This window comes from Olea europaea, chromosome 18 (assembly GCF_002742605.1).
Source record: "Olea europaea var. sylvestris chromosome 18, O_europaea_v1, whole genome shotgun sequence".
In the NCBI taxonomy this organism is placed as follows: Eukaryota; Viridiplantae; Streptophyta; class Magnoliopsida; order Lamiales; family Oleaceae; genus Olea; species Olea europaea.
The window spans coordinates 10249527-10268335 of NC_036254.1; the positions used below are offsets into that span (position 1 = coordinate 10249527).

The 18809-nt window shown below is 32.2% G+C and overlaps 1 protein-coding gene across 1 annotated transcript; it reads left to right on the top strand.

Moving 5' to 3' along the window:
* The first annotated feature begins 17179 nt into the window (after positions 1 to 17179).
* LOC111366713 (heavy metal-associated isoprenylated plant protein 47-like) lies at positions 17180 to 17991 on the top strand. The gene is made up of 3 exons (XM_022987417.1): positions 17180 to 17235; positions 17332 to 17473; positions 17726 to 17991. The coding sequence occupies exons 1-3, from the start codon at positions 17230 to 17232 to the stop codon at positions 17989 to 17991; spliced, it is 414 nt and encodes a 137-aa protein (XP_022843185.1). The 5' UTR covers positions 17180 to 17229.
* The last annotated feature ends 818 nt before the right edge of the window (positions 17992 to 18809 follow it).

The following is an 18809-nucleotide window of genomic DNA, read 5'->3' on the forward strand; positions in this document are numbered from 1 at the left end:
ATTTGGGTTACAATGTTCGAGAAAATGAAATAATAATTAAAAGTATTCTTCCTAAACTATTAATATAGTATTTTTATTTTTTTACATTTGATTCTACTTATTCTTGTGGACATCATTGATACGTGTTTTTAGTAGTCATGGGCGGACCAACTGTTGAGATTCTCCTCCCTTTTTTTTTTTTAAAGTCATGTTTGGCATCGATTGAAATTTAAATTTAAATCTAAATCAAAGTTAATAATTAATTTTAATAACATATTTCATGGATTCTTGAGCTTCTAAAATTTTATCAAAATTTACTAAAAATCGGACTTTAGTCCCCACCAAACAAAGATACAATCTCAATAAATTTGAATTTTTTCTCTTTTTTATTGCTCTATCCTATTCTCTCCCTAAAGCCTTTTACCAAAATCTTAACTCTTCTAATTTTTTATAATTTATTTATAATTCCTCTACGATTGTCACATTTAATATAAATTTTCACTTTTCAATCAAATTTTTAACTAATTAGAACCTAAAAATTTGCATTTTCTCCTATTCTATTTGTGTATATAGCACGTGTCTAAACTGATGATATAAAATTGAACTTATATCTAACGAATTGTGCTTATCTGACTGATTATTAGTATTGAATATTGGTTATTTGCTATTACTTTCAATTACTTGAATTGATTGTTTGTATCAAATACACAATTTTTTAAAACATAAATATATATTTTCTTGTGATGAGCAAAATATTAATAAAATTATTATTCAAAATCAAATAGATGAAAATAATTAGCAAAATATTAATGAAAAAATAATTTTGAAATGTAAATCTACATTTTTTCGGGTCAAATACGAATCATTCAAAAATAAAAAATAAAGTAATCGATTTGTACAAAGTTTGATTGTGCCACCTAACTCAATTTCTCTACGTCCGCCTTTGTTAATATTATTATATTTTGATGATGATGATTTGCTCTTCAAAAGAAACTATTTTATTTTAAATCACCTCCATCAAATGAACCCAATGTATATAGTCACGTTGCACATACTTTACAACAGTATTATATAATTAACAAAATATTTAACCTCTTTTCTTTTGATTGCGTGCTTAATAATATTTTACGGCACCTGCAACAATTAGTTATTTTATTTTATTTTATTTTAGTTTTAATTAGGGTGGAGCTTTTGAATACATTTGTTATGTTTTGTGTTATAATAATGAGAGAATTAAATGCTCATTTATTGAACGATCAATTAGGTAAACTAGGAAGGACAAAATTAAAAATATGGATACATAAATGCCGATTATAGCATAATTTTTCTAATATTCTAGAAAACATAACAATCTCTCCTAAACTAATATTGGATTTTGCTTGTTGTATGTCGGGCTGTACATCAACATGTCCATAATGCTCCTGTAGCAATATATTGGATTTCAATTTCTCGTGTCCATTGAAAAGGACGAGATATTTACTGGAAAGCCCCTGCCTTATCTGATATTTGAAAACCTTCTCTTTGGAAGCCAAATTTATGCAACATTAACCATCTTTCTCTAGGAATGTCAATTTGACTTACCAGCTCGAGCAGCCCAAGAAAAGTCCGATCATGCCCAATTCGCGGATCGTTATAATCCAGCTGAGGCTTGAGCTGAGCTTCATTTTGGAGTTTCGGCCGAAGCTCAAGCTAGCCAGTGTGGCTTGACGAACCACATGGGCCATTTTCGGCTTGTGAGCAAATTTGTGAAAAAAAGATATTTTGGCTGCTGTAGCTGCCTGTGTATTACAGGCAGCTAGTAGCTACTGTTGCTGTAGCTCCAGCAGCGAATTTGCTTGTGTATTGCAGGCATCAATACATAGTAGGAAGTCACGCGGTTGCCTTTTCAAAAAAAATAATAAAAAATAAAAAATCACGAGCTGTCTCGGTTCGATTGGATTCCATAAGGCCAGAGCCAAAGCTCAGATTGAGCGTTGATATTTTGACCGAACACAAACTCGACTCGACTCGAGCTAAAGAAAGCTTGAACCATTTTTACTCAAATCGAACACGAGCTTCAAATTAGGCTCGCGAGCCAGTTCAACTTAGCTCGTTGACCTCCGTATCTCTCTCAGCAAAATCTTCGACAATCTTCGACAACTGATGATGAGTAGATCGACTAGAGACAAATCGGCGGTGAGCAGATCAAACAGGGCAACAACAATATTTTTTACTTGTAAGAAAATGGATTTAAATTTCTTTTTGGGTGAATTTCTTCATTTGTTGTTTAAGTGTTAATTTCTGGAGTTCTGTACTTGCCGTTCGTCGGACATTAAATGGGTAGATTTTAGTTTGTACCTGAAATGGGTGGATTTTATACTATAAACTCGGTGTCTTGTGAAATGCGTATAAAATAATTTTTTAATCTTGTGGAACAGGGTAGATTTAAGTTTTGAGCTCTTCTTTTGTGACTACTATATGCAATTTCATGTTACAAAAAATTCTCGGATCGGCTCAAGTAAAGAATGCTTGAACTAGTTTTACTGGAGATGAACCAAAGCTTCGAATTTCTGCTCACGAGCTGACTTAGCTCAACTCGTTCACATTCCTATCTTTTTCTCAACAAAATCCCTAGATGACTAATGACAATGGATCGATTGGAGACAAATCAAAGGCGAGCTGATCTAACAGGGTAACGACGATATCTTTTACTTGTACTAAAATGGATTTAATTTTTGTTTGGGTGGATTTCTTCATTTCTTGTTTAAGTGTTAATTTCTGGAGTTATGTACTTTACCGTTCACCAAACATTAAATGGGTAGATTTTAGTTTGTACATGAAATAGGTAGATTTTATATTGAGAACTCGATATCTTGTGGAATGCATCTCAGAAAATTTTGAAATCTTGTGGAACTGGATAGATTTTAATTTTGAGCTCTTCTTTTGTGACCACTGCATGCAATTTCATATTACAGAAAATCAAGGGAATTTTATCTTTACACGAAGTCCCGAAAACCCAACTTTTTTTTTTAAAATCAAGATACGAAAGTGAGGGCAGAAAACATATCATGGTTGGAGTGGTGGTGAGAATTGATGATTCTTTATTGGAATCCACACTTTTAAAAACTGATATTGGATTTAATTGTTGCTTCGCCAAGAGACAAACCCTTGTCCCGTTCCTTCTTTATCACATGTTTCTACAAAGTCTTAGCTGCCGGAAGAGTGTGATTTTCTTATCCAGACATTTTCTTTTGGAAGCCTCCAAAGTGTAATTACAGTCTACGAGTGGAGATTCAAAATCCATGCTCCAAATACTTGAGATGTCAATTTCAAGACACCTTGGATCAAGTTTTCATGTAGTATTTTTCATTAAGCATATAACAAGGATTTTTTTTTTTTTTTTTTTTTAAAAGTGATATACACAAATGGCATGAAATTATAAGGAAAAAAAAAAATAACAACCACACATGAAATCAAACAATTAATATTTTACCCCTCAAACTTAAATTAAATATTGTCCCCAATGTAAAATTAAAGACAAAGGAGGATGAGGACTTTCTTGAGTGAAGACATCAATTGGCTTCATTGCTATCGGCATCATGGTGGGGGCAGTGATGGATGTTGGTTCTAGTTTTGCCCCCAAACTTGAGCCTCGACCTACAAGAAGAGAAAAATGATTAAGAAATTATAAACAAAAATGTAAACTAATATCTAAATAATTAAAAAGAAAAAGAGCTTGGGTTGCCTCCCAAGAAGCACTTATTTAACGTTGTTAGTTTGAAGTTGTCGGAATGCCTTAGGTTAGGTCACCAAGGGCACTTCTTCTATATTCAGCTCGTCCTTTCCATAGTATTACTTATGTTGCTGGACATTATTTTAAAATATGAACCTATTCTTGTCCTTCAACTTCACAGCACCAAAAGGAAATATGTTGTGGCTAATGGTCGTGGCCATCGTGAATTAAGATTATTCACCGTCAACTTCTAGCGGGACTTATGGACAAGTACTTGTTTCGGAATTGGCTTTCTTCTCCATATAAACTTTTGCACAAGATAATTAGTACTGAAGATCTCTTTGGATTCAAAAGAGTTGACAGGCTTCACAAGATCCTTTTTCTAGTTCTCATTACTCTCAAGTGGCAAAGCTTCACTAGCCAAGATAAAATCAACCAATTTCCTGCTCTCCCTGTATAACTTTTTGTAGCAGTTATGTCTATTCTTGAAGCACTTGTTACAATATACTACAGTAAAGTGTCATCAAACAATTCCTTTTTACATTTTTCTCCCACTGATGCAACAATTTCTTAACTTGGTATATAGTGAACCTGACTTCTTCTTTATTAACCCAAAGTGTTAGTTGTCCTCTTTGTACATTAGTAAGTGCTCTACCAGTTGCTAAGAAAGGTTGACTAAGAATTAATGGTATTTCTTGATCTTCCTCCATATCCAACACCATAAAATCAAACGGAAAGATGAACTTCTCAAGTTTAACTAACACATCTTCCATAATTTCCTTAGGATATGTAAGAGATCGATTAGCAAACTACAAAGCGATGGTGGTTGATTTCGTTTATCCAAGACCCAACTTCTTGTATAAACAGAGGCATTAAATTAATGCTAGCCCTAGATCACATAATGCTTTGTTAATGTTAGAATCGCCAACTGTGCACGGAATTGTAAAGCTATTTGGATCCTTTAGTTTCTAAGGAAGCTTCTTTGACATTAGTTTTTTTTTTTCAAGAATTTGGCATAATTCTGCATGTGTGCTAAAATATCTACAATAGAGAAAATTATATGGATTTTCTTGAAAATTTCTAGAAATTTTGCAACCTGTGCATTAAACTTTTTCTTTAGGAATTGCTGTGGATATGACAGTGGTATCTTCAAGATTGGTGGATTATCTAGGAATGAGACTGAATTAGGCTTAGAAGCCTTCTTTGTTTTCTTGTCCTGCAACCTACTTTTCTTCCTCTTGTCTGGAATTTGAGTAGAAACTATAGCCTCTTTAGGCTTACTTTCTCTAATCTCCTTACCACTTGTAAATGTGATAGCATTGCAATGTTCCCTTAGATTTACCTTTGTATCACTAGGAAACTTTCCTTTAGGTTAAGTATTCATTGCAATAGCTAGTTGACCAATCTGTAACTCAACAGATTTCATAATGGCCTCCATGTTGGTTATATGAGTCTCAATGTTGTCAGTCGTGACTCATCCTTGTTGAATCTTGCCCTAGTCTCTGAAATAAAGGCTTTCAAGATGTCTTTTAATGATGGTTTCTCTTAAAAGGATTGATTATTGAACCTAGGAGAATGCTAGAGCACATTCCTATTATTACCATAAGTGAGTTTTTATATCAAGCAGCCGCTTGGCAGATTGGTACAGAAGATTTCCAGTGGGGCGTGAAGATGCTTCTTTGGTGAATGAGAGGCTGGGTGCCTCGTATACCTGCGTAGCGCGGCTCTCACCAGGCTGACCTTTTCGAGTTGGTCAGGGCGATCCACCAAACTAGTTAGTAGAAGATTTGACCAAATGGAGCGTCAGCTTACGCGCTCCATCGCCTTTGCTATTAGTTGGGACGACATGGCGTGGACTCTGTAGGCTCTGGGACTACCACGTGGTTAATGATTTGGCATCTCTCTGGACGCGTAAGAACAATCCTCTAAGTCCATGTATGGAATATTTATATCGTGTGCGGACTTTTAGTGTTGGACTAGAAGTAGATTGTTTGTTGGGGCTACCCATTGGCATGGAGAATTGGTGCAAAGGTGATTTGGCCGAGGTGTAACAATAATAGTCCTCCAAGTCCATGTATAGATTATTCATATAATGCGTGAACTTTTGGTTGATGAGGTGTAGGCATAGTTTCTATTTGGGCAAGTTTTTTGTTGTTGAGAGCTTTGAGAGAAGCTGTTGAGGCAGAAGCGTGGTCCCTGAATCATGATCGCTAATAATTGAGTCTGACTCTGCCTTGAATCTTGACTTGGATCAAAAGATTCTTCATACCGTATGAAGAATACGTAGCTAACAATATCTCAAATACGTAGCTAACATATAGCTAGATTTTAAGACGGCAATTGATATACTTATAGGAAGAGGATTCAGATTTTCAGGTCAATAATTATAATTACGTTTGATTCATTGATATCTTGTATCAAAGAAACGATGTCTTTCTTTTGAGTTAAAACAAATTATTTCAGCAAAAATTTATTCTACTTCCACAACTTTCTATGTTTTTCTTGTTGTGTCACTTAAACTTTCTCTAGTCTTGTTTGTAAAGATTTATTTTTATAGGTTTTCAAAAATATGTTATAGAAATGGTTAGTACCATCAGTGGTTATTAAAGTTTGTTAAAAACTTTAAAATGATCGTTGAAGTATTTTTCTAGCTATAATGGTAATTTATTCTAATAGTTACATTAATAGTTGGCTGGAAACATTAACCAAAATCTTGTATGTCACCATTAAATGTCAACTTTGACGCAAACAATGCTAATTATTACATAATGCAACGTATTCCTAAATTTTGTAGAAATTAATGGAATAAACACTTTTAAATTTAAATTTTCATTTGGGTAATATGTTTTAAAAGCTGAATGTTTCTCCATCAAATTTTCATGATAAGGATTGATTATAAGGATTTAATTTCTTCAAATTTGCTCTCCCAACTGTCTTCTCTCTTCTGTTACGTTATCTGCTTCTTTCTTTTTTGCTGTCCTTCCACTGCGTTTTCTATTTTTTCCCCCTTCTATTCTCCTATCTTCAGCTTCTGTTTGCTTTCACAAAGGATTCTAATTCCTTTGAATTTGATTCCCATCTAATTTCATGTTTCAAGGCCCATTAATGTATTATTTATCTCAAAGGCCTCACGTCTTTGAAATAATGTAATATAGTCCTTGATAAAAATTTGTTTGTGTGTCTCATGTCTTCTTTAATTCAATCAATCACTTCAATTATAATAAAAATGTGGAATTTGATCTCAAAGCTACAGATTTTATTCAATTTCATAATTCTTGATCAATATTTTCTCCGATCCCTAGTTTCTCCTAACATAATAAAAAAATATAAATAATTAACCATCAAGTTTACAATACTACTAACTAAAGACACTTTGGCGACTTAGATAAGTGTAACTTTAATACTTATCAAATACCGCCAAATTTGAGCATTTGTTAGTATTCAAATAAATGATAATAGATACTTTACTATACTCTAAGAAAAATACTCAACTCGATATATGCATCTCAATGTTTCCTCAAATACCTATCACAATCACAAAATTTAAACAGGTTAATGAGACACAAGAACCAAAAATTATTCTAAAACTCCACATATCGTATAGTGTTCGTGTGTGTGTGTTGAACATTCTCATATCTACTGATGTTACTCAAATCAAATAATCTATTTTAATTTCCAAACTCTCTTTTCCCAGATAAAAAACTAAGTCCCAATAATGTTGATATACTCTTTCATCACTCGTGTTTTTCTATTTATTTTTCAATTCTCCCAAAGACAAAATAACTATGAGATATGACTTGTTTTCATCAACCACTCAGTCACCTTCCAATTTGTAATCAATGAGCTGGACTCAGCTGGACAGAGGTAGCATTTATATAGTTGTTTTGGTACTAGCGCAACACACTTTAGTGTGTTTTACTTTTCTTTTTATTTTATCCATTTTTCTATTTTTTTGTGAGTAGGGTCAACTTACTCAATACCAGCTTCATACTATAGTTTAGGTAAATTTTTCCCTATGTGTCAAAACTAGTGCAATGTCTTTTACGTTTTAGGCTAACAATAGGAGTTAAAAGATAATTAAGTGGTGATGTTTTTGGTGTCGAATGGATCTAATCATTCCTAAACTTATTCTAAAAGGATTTTCAATATGGTTCTAAACGAATGTTGGTTTAATAAATATGTTCTAAGGTCTTAAAAAATTCTGAGGTGATTGACTTGTACAACTCAATTTTTAATCAATTATAAGTGTAGTCAAGAATGAGTACGTGCTTGAATTGTTCAAAAGACAAGTATAAAATAATAGGATTCATAAATAATTAAAAATCTGAGTGTCCAAAGGAATCGATTTACATTTTGCTCTTATTTGAGAATCATCAATTGATATAAATTACTTTGTCCAAGTCAAATCACACACAAGCATACATAATAAAGCTAAAAAGTTTTTTTTTTTTTTTTTTTTTTTTTTAAAAAAAATTTTTATGGGTTTTTTACAACAAAAGCCCCAAACCTTTAATCACACCCAAATTATTCGTGTAGAATAAATTAAAATAGAACCTAGATTTTCTCCTCGACGTAATGCTATAAAGCAGAAAATATCAAAATTAAATAAAAGATAGAAAATTTAGACTTGACTGATAATTTTTGCAAGATGGAGTTAGCCTTGAAACTAGAAGAATATTTTCCTTCTCTTTATCTTCTCTCCTCCTTCAAAGGAATTTCTCCTTCTTTGTGCCTTTTTTCTACAAATAAGATTAAGTAATTATAATCAAGATTCCAATAAAAGAGCAACACATCAACTACTTAATCCATCTATCTCAATTCGATTTTGCTAGTGGTACATTGAGATGTAACTAATGGTGTACACTCCACTCACATAGGTGAGGGACCCAATCGAATAAAATATCATTTCTTTCACATGGATCCCACACCCATGTGAGTGGGGTGTACACCATTCGGTACAACCCATTATATACCACTAGACAAATAATAAGTAATTATAATCAAGATTCCAATAAAAGAACAACACATCAACTACTTAATCCATCTATCCCAATTTAGTATAACAAAATTAGAAAAATTCCAAGAAAAAAAATCTCATGTAATACTATTGAGTGAAACTTGAACTTTTCATGATTTTTAAAAACATTGAACATATTGATGATGAATAAGTTGGTGATTATGTGAATTTGGGTGTCAAATATATGGAGGAGGGAGAGAATTTTGAAAATTTGAAGTTAAAACTTATTAAAGTTAAAAACTAAAATAAATAAAAAAATTAGATCTCTTAGTTCTTTTTCTATGTTTGACCACGGTTGACCACGACGAACAACAAACATTTGGCGACTGTATGTCATCGCAGTTGACTGCGGTCAACCGTATTGTTTATTTTAATTTTTTGCAGTGGTAATAGAATGACGACCCCAAAAATAATAAAATATTTAAAACAAAATTTATTTTTAGCTAAATAATAATTAAACATGCCTAATCCTAAATGCAATTGTATCATTTATATGTCATGCAGTAATAGGATGGCAATTCATATCGCTGGCTCGAGCCACCCGTGGCTCGGCCTGGGCTAAGCCCGAGCCAGCCCGCAGGCATTATTTAAAAAAAAAAAAAAATAGAAGCCCCAAAAAATGCTGCCTTAATAGGTAGTCAGTAGCTGGCTGCCTTTTACGACAACCTTATATAAATAAAAAATAAAAATAAAAAAATAAAAAAAATAGAAGAACCATAAAAAAAATGAGCCTACCCTGCTCGAGCCTAAGCCCGGCTAAAAGCTCGTACATTTTACTTGAGTCAAGTCTGAACCTTGAGTTTTGGCTTAGGAGCCGGCTCGGCTCGTTAGAAAAGTGGTTTACTTCCCATTAAATTCTTGGTCTATAGTCCGAAGCTAGACTTTGGTCAAGTCTTAATTATGATGGCTCAAGTCGAAATGTTTTGGCCTTGTAATCCTTCCAATTTCTAGCTTTGCATTCTCTTCTTGCTCTCCAAACTTTGAATTTTTCATTCTTATCTCTACCAAGAATTTCAACAAATTTAGGTTTCTCTTCTGATAGCTTTGTTGAAATGATAAATCATCCTCATCAACACAGTTGCACTCCTCATATTCAGATGGTTGCTTGCACTGCTCTCTTCTGTCATGCCACAATTTTAAATTTTGGCAGCTCTCTCTTCTTTAATATAATGTCTTTCAAGAACCTTACATAACTTGAAATTTGCCTAATTGCATCAACGAATTGTATGTTGATGTAAAGCTTCTTCAGCACGTCCAGGAACTTTTCAAATTGATGGTCTAGCTCGTGTTACTTCAACCTTTGTGGGAACGGGATGAGAAGTACATATTTTCTGACAGAAACGGCCACCTTAGCATGTTGGTTATCTGAATTCTCTTTCAAATTTTCATCAGTTGATGTTTTAGATTCATCTAATTTCTCTTCTTCAATAGTTGTTACTTAATTTATCTTTGCTATTGATATTTTGAACGTAATCCCAAGCAGTTGTACCTCGCTTCTTATTGTGATTTCTTTGATCCTCTCCTCCTCTCTCCACTTTGAAATCCTTACGAAAAAGGAATGGGAGGCATATGTTCTCATAATTTTGGAGCTGCCATCGGTTGCAGGGTATTTATTTGTTCATCTTCAATAACTCTGATAGATATTACCTACTCCTTTGAATTAGTTTCTGTATAGAAAGGTAAAGCTCCTTGTAGCCTTTCAGAGATATCAGGGGGCCAGCTGACCTATTTAAGTTTCCAATTCTGTTTAATGGTTGTCGAATGACTTTGTAAGGTTGTTTCAATCTTAGCCATGTATTGGTTAGTCTTCTGTATGAGTTTACCCAATATATCCTCCAAAGAAGCTCTCTTTTCTTCTTGTTGGAAACTAGGAGTTGGGGATCTGCTGATGCTTATTTTGGTTGTTGCTTCAGGAGAAGTTATGATGATTACGTGATCCTCAGTTATATGCATTGCTCTATTGGTTATTTTGCTGGTGTTAATAATTATGTGCAATCCTCTCTCTATTTTGATGCAGCCTAGCATTCCATATTGTTGTGAGCTCCCCCAAATGTACTACAAAATTGAAATCCAAATTTTTTTTTTATTTTTTATTTTTTATTTTTTATTTTTGGCATTTGATGAATTTTTAATGGCCAGATGGCCTATAACCTTCCTTTCTAAAGAAGATATTTGTGCTCATAGTTTGTAGATGGCATCTATTTCATGCATACCTGATGAAATCTTGTATAAAGATCTTTCGAAAGGCCACAAGGCATTGTCGGCTGCAATTGTCTCACATCCTTAACTTTATTAGGTGACCTCAATGTGATAGATCCATTAGCACTGATGTACGACATGCTGGGTTCAATCCGGTCTAGAAGTACAAAACTTGCAAGGATTTCTTAATATCATGGTTAGGACACTTTCTGATCATGTTCTTGCATCTTTTACATGCTTCATGAAAACTCTCTAAATCTGCCGGTTGAAATGTCGAGATCTCATGACTTTTAGTTACCTTTGACGTTGGAAAGTATTTTGTGACACACTTATGTACTATATCATCATCCTAATGCTTTCTTCGCCCGGGGAATCCAACCATTCTCTTGCTTTATCACGAAGAGTATATAGGAAGAGTCTCAACTAATTGCTTCATCGGATACTCCATGAAAATTGTAGTTTTAGTAGATGTCCAAGAAGCGTGAGATATAATTATGTAGATTCCCATAATATTGAAATAAAACAAAAAAGGTTAAAAGATATCACCAACTTTAATTACAATAAACAAGATAAAAGTTACTCCTGGCTTTCGTTGATTTTTGTCATACAATTCCAACAATATTTTTCATTTCCTTCCTTGCGTATTGTAAATCTCACGATAATTAGTTGATGGAATATGATATATTTTCTTCAATTTTGCTCTCCTAGCCATCTTTTCTCTTCCATCACATTTTCTATTTCTTGCTTTTTGTCATCCTTCCTCGGTGTTTTCTGCATTTTTCTTTTATTTGCCTATAGCCAGCTTCCGTTTACTTTTAAAAAAAAGGATTCTAATTCCTTTGAATTTGATTCCCATCTAATTCTATGTTTCAAGGCCCATTTTTTTTTTTTTATGTATTATTTCTCTCCAAGGCTCACTTTTTTTTGAATAATGTAATTTAGTCCTTGATAAAAATTCATTTGTGCAGCACAAATCCTCTTTATTTCAAATCAAGCCCTTCAATTTCTAAAGTGTTGAATTTGATCTCAAAGCTGTAGATTTCATTCATTTTCGTCATTCTTGACCAATATTTATTCCAATCCCAAATTTTCTCGTAACAGAATCCAAAAATACAAAAAATTAAGTATTAAGTTCACAATAATACTAACAAAAGACACTTTATGTGGCTTAAATAAGTGTAAATTTAATACTTATTCATATCCACCTTCACATCCACTCCCTTTTCAATGAATTTTGTCATTTTCGGTGTGTCTTCGAGTTCCTAGACCTAAAGAAAATGCATGGATACAATTATAGCATTTATATCTTGTTGCCGTAAATCTGCGTTGACATAATCTATAGCCTCCTCATATGAAGTCTTATTATCTACTTGTATTGTGGACATCATCTGTTTGGACTGTCCAACCAACAAGTATGTGAAAAATCTCATGATGACCTTATAACCTTATCTAAGTGGTTGTAGCTCCTAGATCGTGGCGTTATTAAGGAATCACAATGTTTTCATCAAAGCTAGTATCACCATCAAGTTGACTCCATTACTTTTGACAATTTTTTCATCTATAGGATCATATGAAAGATCATAGCTCCTACTCTGGTCATGATGTCTTAATATTCCTAAAACTGTAGTTTGGTTTTCATCAAAAATAGCATCACCATTAAGTCGAATCCATTACATCCTCAGTTTCAACAATTTCTTCATCTATAGGATCACATGAATGATCATCCCTTCTACTTTTATCATGTTGTTTTAGTATTCCTAAACTGTAGGTTGTTTGTCACCGGGGTTGTGTTTCTAGAATTGATATCGTAGATTTATTCTCACTCATTTCTTTGAAAACAACCTTATTTTGGTTTGAAAAGACATATATTGAACACATTAAGTCATAAATATTAGTCTAGAATTTCATGTTAAAACTAAATAGTGACATTACAAATATTACAAATCAAAGTTTACTTATAATTATTACATGCAATAATATGATACAAATATTTTAGTGCTAACCTATTAGTCGATGCTAATTTGAGCCACATTTGCAGCTGTAACACGTTATTGATTCTTTATATAAAGATAAGAATATAGCCAATTTATTCATTAATTACAATCACAATATAAAGCAATTAATAAAAAACGAATAAGAAGATCAAATACGATAATATATTCTACAGCTTTCTGTGAATCATCCAATACTTCTACATTATTCAAATATTGACGAATTATTATAGGTTCCTTAATACAACATTTTAGGACAAATCATCGCCTCAACATCTTTAAGATCAACCAACGCCTAAAAGAATAAAAAAATTCAACAACTAATAGGGATTATAAATTCAGTAATTTTGAATATTTGAATAGCTAACACATATTTGACAATTTTCGAAGGTAATCTCATACTTATTTGCATTCAATTTCCACCAAAGTAATAGGTTGAAAGGCTCATTAGTCAAATCTTGACATAACCATTTAAGAAATCTATCAAATTATTCTATCGATTAAATAGTAAAATTTAACAACTAAGTTTAAATATAAATAATAAATCGTATGATCTAACCAGAAAATTGAGAAGTAAATAAACAAATAGTATCGTCTAAAAAAATTAAGGGCTTCGAAAAATCACAACAAAACAAAAAAATTATCAATAAAATATAATAAACAATTACAAAAAATAAGAAATTTTGGATAAACTTACATGGAAATTTCGGCAAAATTCGAGAAAAATATTAGTAGAAGGAAAGGAAATGGTGTGAGTTTATTAAAATTTAATTGTCTACTCAATGTGATGGACATTCGATGATTATGGTTTCAAAAAAGTTCAATACTTCAGCCAATTTGAGAATTTTTCTTTCACAATTTTGATGACTTATGGTTATTTATTATTTAATTAATTGGAATGGATAGTTGTCTAATTGTGTGTTGAATTTAACTGGGTTGGATATAATATGAATGTATATTTTGAATTTGGATGCTTTACGTTTTAGTTGGGTTGAATAAAATTTAAAGTAACTTATTTTTCAATTATTTTTATTTTTTGTAATAATTTGATAATTTGAAATGGTTTGCAAAAATTGAAATCTAAACAAATCTAATTTGAAACGATTTGGTTCGATTCAAAATAAAAACATTGAGGGATCTATGTGAACCCAAATCAATGATTTCAAAAACTAATTTTAGTTCGATTTCATAGTTTGACGATTTTGCTATCTGGCCCTAGTAATAGCTGTTTTTATTAAAACAATGGATTTTTGTTTAAAGTTTAAAAGTTCTTGTTGATCAATAAAATTTCTTTTTAAGTTATTTTAAAGAAGCTCAAATTTTTCAAAAAGCTTTGTATCCAAGAAAATTGAAATATGTATTTAATAAAACTTTTCAATAAACAAAATTATCCTTCAAACTATCTTAACATCGAAATAACAATGGACTAATATAGCCCCCCAGGGCACATCCGAGTTGGTGGATCAATAACTTTGGCGGGCTCGCAACTTCAGCGTGGAGAGTTCGATTCCTGGTGGGAACCTGTAATCCAACAAATGGGCAACTTTGTTGGTGGATCAATCACTATGGAGGAAAGCTCTCTTGAGGCCAAGAGTAAAAATCGGGTGGGAACCTGTGATCCAACAAGGGCACATCCTGCGGTTTACCTCCGCTAGTCACTGAGGGGCCGATGGCTAGGGGTTCAGGATTTAGTCTGGCGAAGCTGGGACACCTGGGTATAAAAAAAAAAAAAAAAAAAAGGAAAAAAAAAAAAACAATGGACTAATATAATAAATTTTATAATTTAAAGTTTCATTTTGAAAGGTTAACAAATATGTTTCTATCTTATTTTTAGTATTATTTATCATTTTAACTATGAAATGTCACATACAATCCCCATTTCAATTAGTTAAAATATATAATAAAATAAATAATGTGATCTACACAAATAAATAACTTGATATTCATTTAAATAATAATACTTCGTTATTTTAGTTAAAATAAATTTTAATAGTTTCAATGAATGGAAATAAATATTATATACAAATAAATTATTAAAATTTAGCCACATAAGTATGTGGTAAGCACTTTTTAGTTACACTACCAAACAATCTATTTAGTACTCACAACATTTTTCAGATTGACTATCAAACGAACAACTTTTTATTAAAAGCTTTTCTTGAAAAGGCTCTACTAGTAAAAACTCTATTGATAAAGTTCTACACACAATAGTTGTACTTAATGGACCCTAAAAAGATTAGATGCAACATCATTCTCCAATTTGACACAACAACAAAGATGTTGATTTTTCATTAAATCTTAGTAGATGGAATGGCTGGGATATAAAAAGCAACAGTGGCTTATTTAACACATTTGAAATTTATTGACCAAATAGTAACAGGTGGGAAAGTTTAGTGACCATTTCGATAATTAACCCGACGTTACTCTAAAACAGAGTATTATTATATAATTTTTGACCACTTATAATAATGTTTTGTGTTTCTTGATAGATCCTTCTATGACCAGTTTTAGTACTTTTCCAAACTAAATATTCTATGACATTTGTGGGACATAGGAAAGATAATTGACAATTGATATATACAAAATGACAATTAGAGTTGTTAGGGTGATCAGTGGTTAAATGTGAACATTACGGGAAGTCTAAAAGCTAAAATATTTTTTTATAGAAGTCTTACCAAATGTTGAACGGCTTAATTGCAATTAAATTACTTGTGAAAGGAGAATTTGACTCTTCAGGATCATATTCTCAAAAAATTCTCCACGACTAGGGAATTATTTTCATTTTAAATATAACGGAGAGATGTCTAATAAATAATATGTCAAGGTTCGGGAATTTTATTGTGTGAGAGATCTTAACTTTGTGATTCTCGCCTTATTTTCATATATAGTAAAATTTTCTTGCAACACTATTTTGTCTAAGAATATTTGATTAATTTTCTCACCACCTTTGTATCTGAAATTGAAAAATTCATAAAATTGAAAATTATCAAACAATAGAAGGATTGGTGTGCAATAAATAAATATTATTGTTCCGGCATAATCCATTATTTTTCTTTCCGTAGCAGTAATATTATGAAACTTGTACAAAATATTTTTCACAAAGTAAATCGTTAGTTTTTGGTTCCTTTCAAGAAAAATAGTAGTTAATTTTAATCTAGAATTATTTAATAAAAAATTAGAAGTAAATAACTTTGGGGACCAATTTAGAAATCTCTAAAAAATTCCTCTCCAATTTTAACATTTTAAGATTTAAACGGGCCAGTTACCAAATACGTTCATTTCTTTAATAACAAACAAACGTGGAACTGTGGAAGTCAAATATAATAAAAAATACATATCTAATAATTAACATTCAAGGTTGAATGTCAAATGTTGAACGAAATCTTAACATTTTATAAGAATTTAGAGGAAAGATAAATTTAAGTCAAATCTTGGTTGTTAAAAGGGAAAATTTCAAATAATTAAATCCATCCTCTATATATCTAATAATTTAAGAATTTAAATTAAATTTTAATATATAGTGTCGAAAAATTAGACAAAATGTCATCAAATAAAGCCTCATTGTTACTTTTAAAATTTGTATATGTATAAGATCTTTAATAAAAAAATTAATCCGAAAATTGTGAAGAATTTGGTCAAGTAAAATGAAGAACCCATTTTGCAAACTCATATATTGTAAATGCATGTTTTATAAGAACCAGAGGCGGACCCACATGGTGTCATGTGAGATCAAATGACCTCACAATTTTATTTTATTTTTTTTCCCTGCTGAAAACGTAATTTCATGCCAAGTTGGTGAGCCAACCCAATTAATTTTCCTAGCCCAATACTCAAAAAGCCCAAATCCTAAATCTATATCCATATCACATTGTCCATATCCATTAGTTTGTCCATAGATATATCATATAATTCACCGATTTCTTCTTTTTGTTCATGATACGTTGTTCTAAATAAATTTCATTTTTAACTCCACAGTTTGAACTGTCTAGATCCGCACCCGATAAGCACGTATAATGAAGATTGAGATGTAAACAAACTGGTGCAAGCCTCATCCTAACTGTAAAAAAATTGAAACTTCGACAAGGGATCCCAACAAGTTGGTCCCACTTCTTTTTCCTAACTTTCCTTGGACGATAACAATTAATAGTGCAACACTAACGAAAAGTTACGGACCAACTTGAAAAATGAGGCAATAGGTTGGGGACCAACGGTGAAATTTTTGCAGATTTTGACAACTATATATACAGGTCACAAGTGACTCATCTGATATTCCATAAATTTCTCAAAGCTAGTTGTCCCCTGCATTCATTGTCTCTTTATTCCACGGAAGGATGAAGGTATGCACACACACAGTTGAAATGCAAGAAATGGAAAGAGAAACCCTTGAATCTTCTTATATGTATATTTACTCTTTCAATGTTTTTCATCATCAGCAAAAGGTGGTCATTGAGGTCTCGTTAAATGGCCATATCTCTCAAGGCATCATTGAGATGTTGATGTGCTGCGTAAATCAAGAGTCGAACGAAGCTACGAAGATTAGAACGAGGGCCATGAAGATTGCAGTATGCATCCCAAGTAAGTTAAATCTTTTTTATGAGTAACAAAGCCTGTGTTTGAGCATTTTTATTTATTTATTTATTTATTTGGTGAAAATGAGCTCAAAGACCGGCAAAAATAGCTTGTTTGGTACTTGAGACTTACATAATTATATCTAGGACATCAAACAAGGTTCCTTTTTTTTTTTCCCCCAATATTGTCTAGTCAACTTTATCAGACATGCAATAAGAAGACTTCAATTTAGATGGTGTTATTTACGTTATTCTATAGGGGTAGAGTCTGCAGCAATGGAGGGGGAGGAAAGGAACAAGCTAACAGTGATTGGCGAAGATATCGACACGGTGACTCTTGTCAAATTGCTTAGGAAGAATGTGTGCTTCGCGAAGATCGTGAGTGTTGGCCCTACAGAGACTGTCAAAACTGCCGAGGACAAGAATCAGGCGGCTGTGCATCCCATATGCTATAATCATGTGCCTCATTATCAATTATTGGAAATCAGAGAACCCTACTATACCCCCTCATGTTTCAACTTTTGAATGCTTATTGGTGTTGAATTTGTCCAAAAAATTAATAATAATGAAAAAAAAAATTATGTTTTGCAATGGAAATGAATAAAGTGACAAATTTTGTTTGAAATAATCTTACAGATAGAACATATTGTATAATTATTGTTTGTTGTGGAAGCTCGCTTCAAGATGTTCAAACGGTGATTTTCTAGCTCAGTTTCACATTAACTTTTTCTACCAAACAACCAATCTAAACATCTCTGACTCACAAGCAATCTATTTTCCTTAATTGCTTCTCAATCTTACCCATAGATGACAAGATAACGGTGTTGATTTGTAAGTTACAATGAAACAAGAAAAATAATGAATGAGGCACAAAGAAGAGACCAAAACGAAGGAGGAAGTCACCAGCTTTCACTCTCAATTGCACACATTTTTCTCCAATAGTAGGCAGCCATGTTCTCTCTTTACACACAAACCACACACTAAAAAATGCCTAGCTCAATACACCATATATATAGATATAGGTTAGGTTTTAGTCTGACCAAGAAAGGGGTTAAATTGACTAAGATTTAAAAGCCATCCAATAGATAAATATATGGGCCGTGAATAGCATTAATTTCTTAAGCTACTTTCAACAGTCCACGTTGTTTTCGTGTTGAGCCTTTAGACTTGGTTGTTGGTAATCAATTCATCATTGTCCAAGACCTGTGAAAATATATTCAAACGTTTTACATCATCGCCAAAGATTTATTGGTTATGAAAACCCAACAAATTTTCACCTTGATACACAATCAACCTGTAAGCTATCAAAACCCAAAATCAATACTCACATAATAAATGTAACC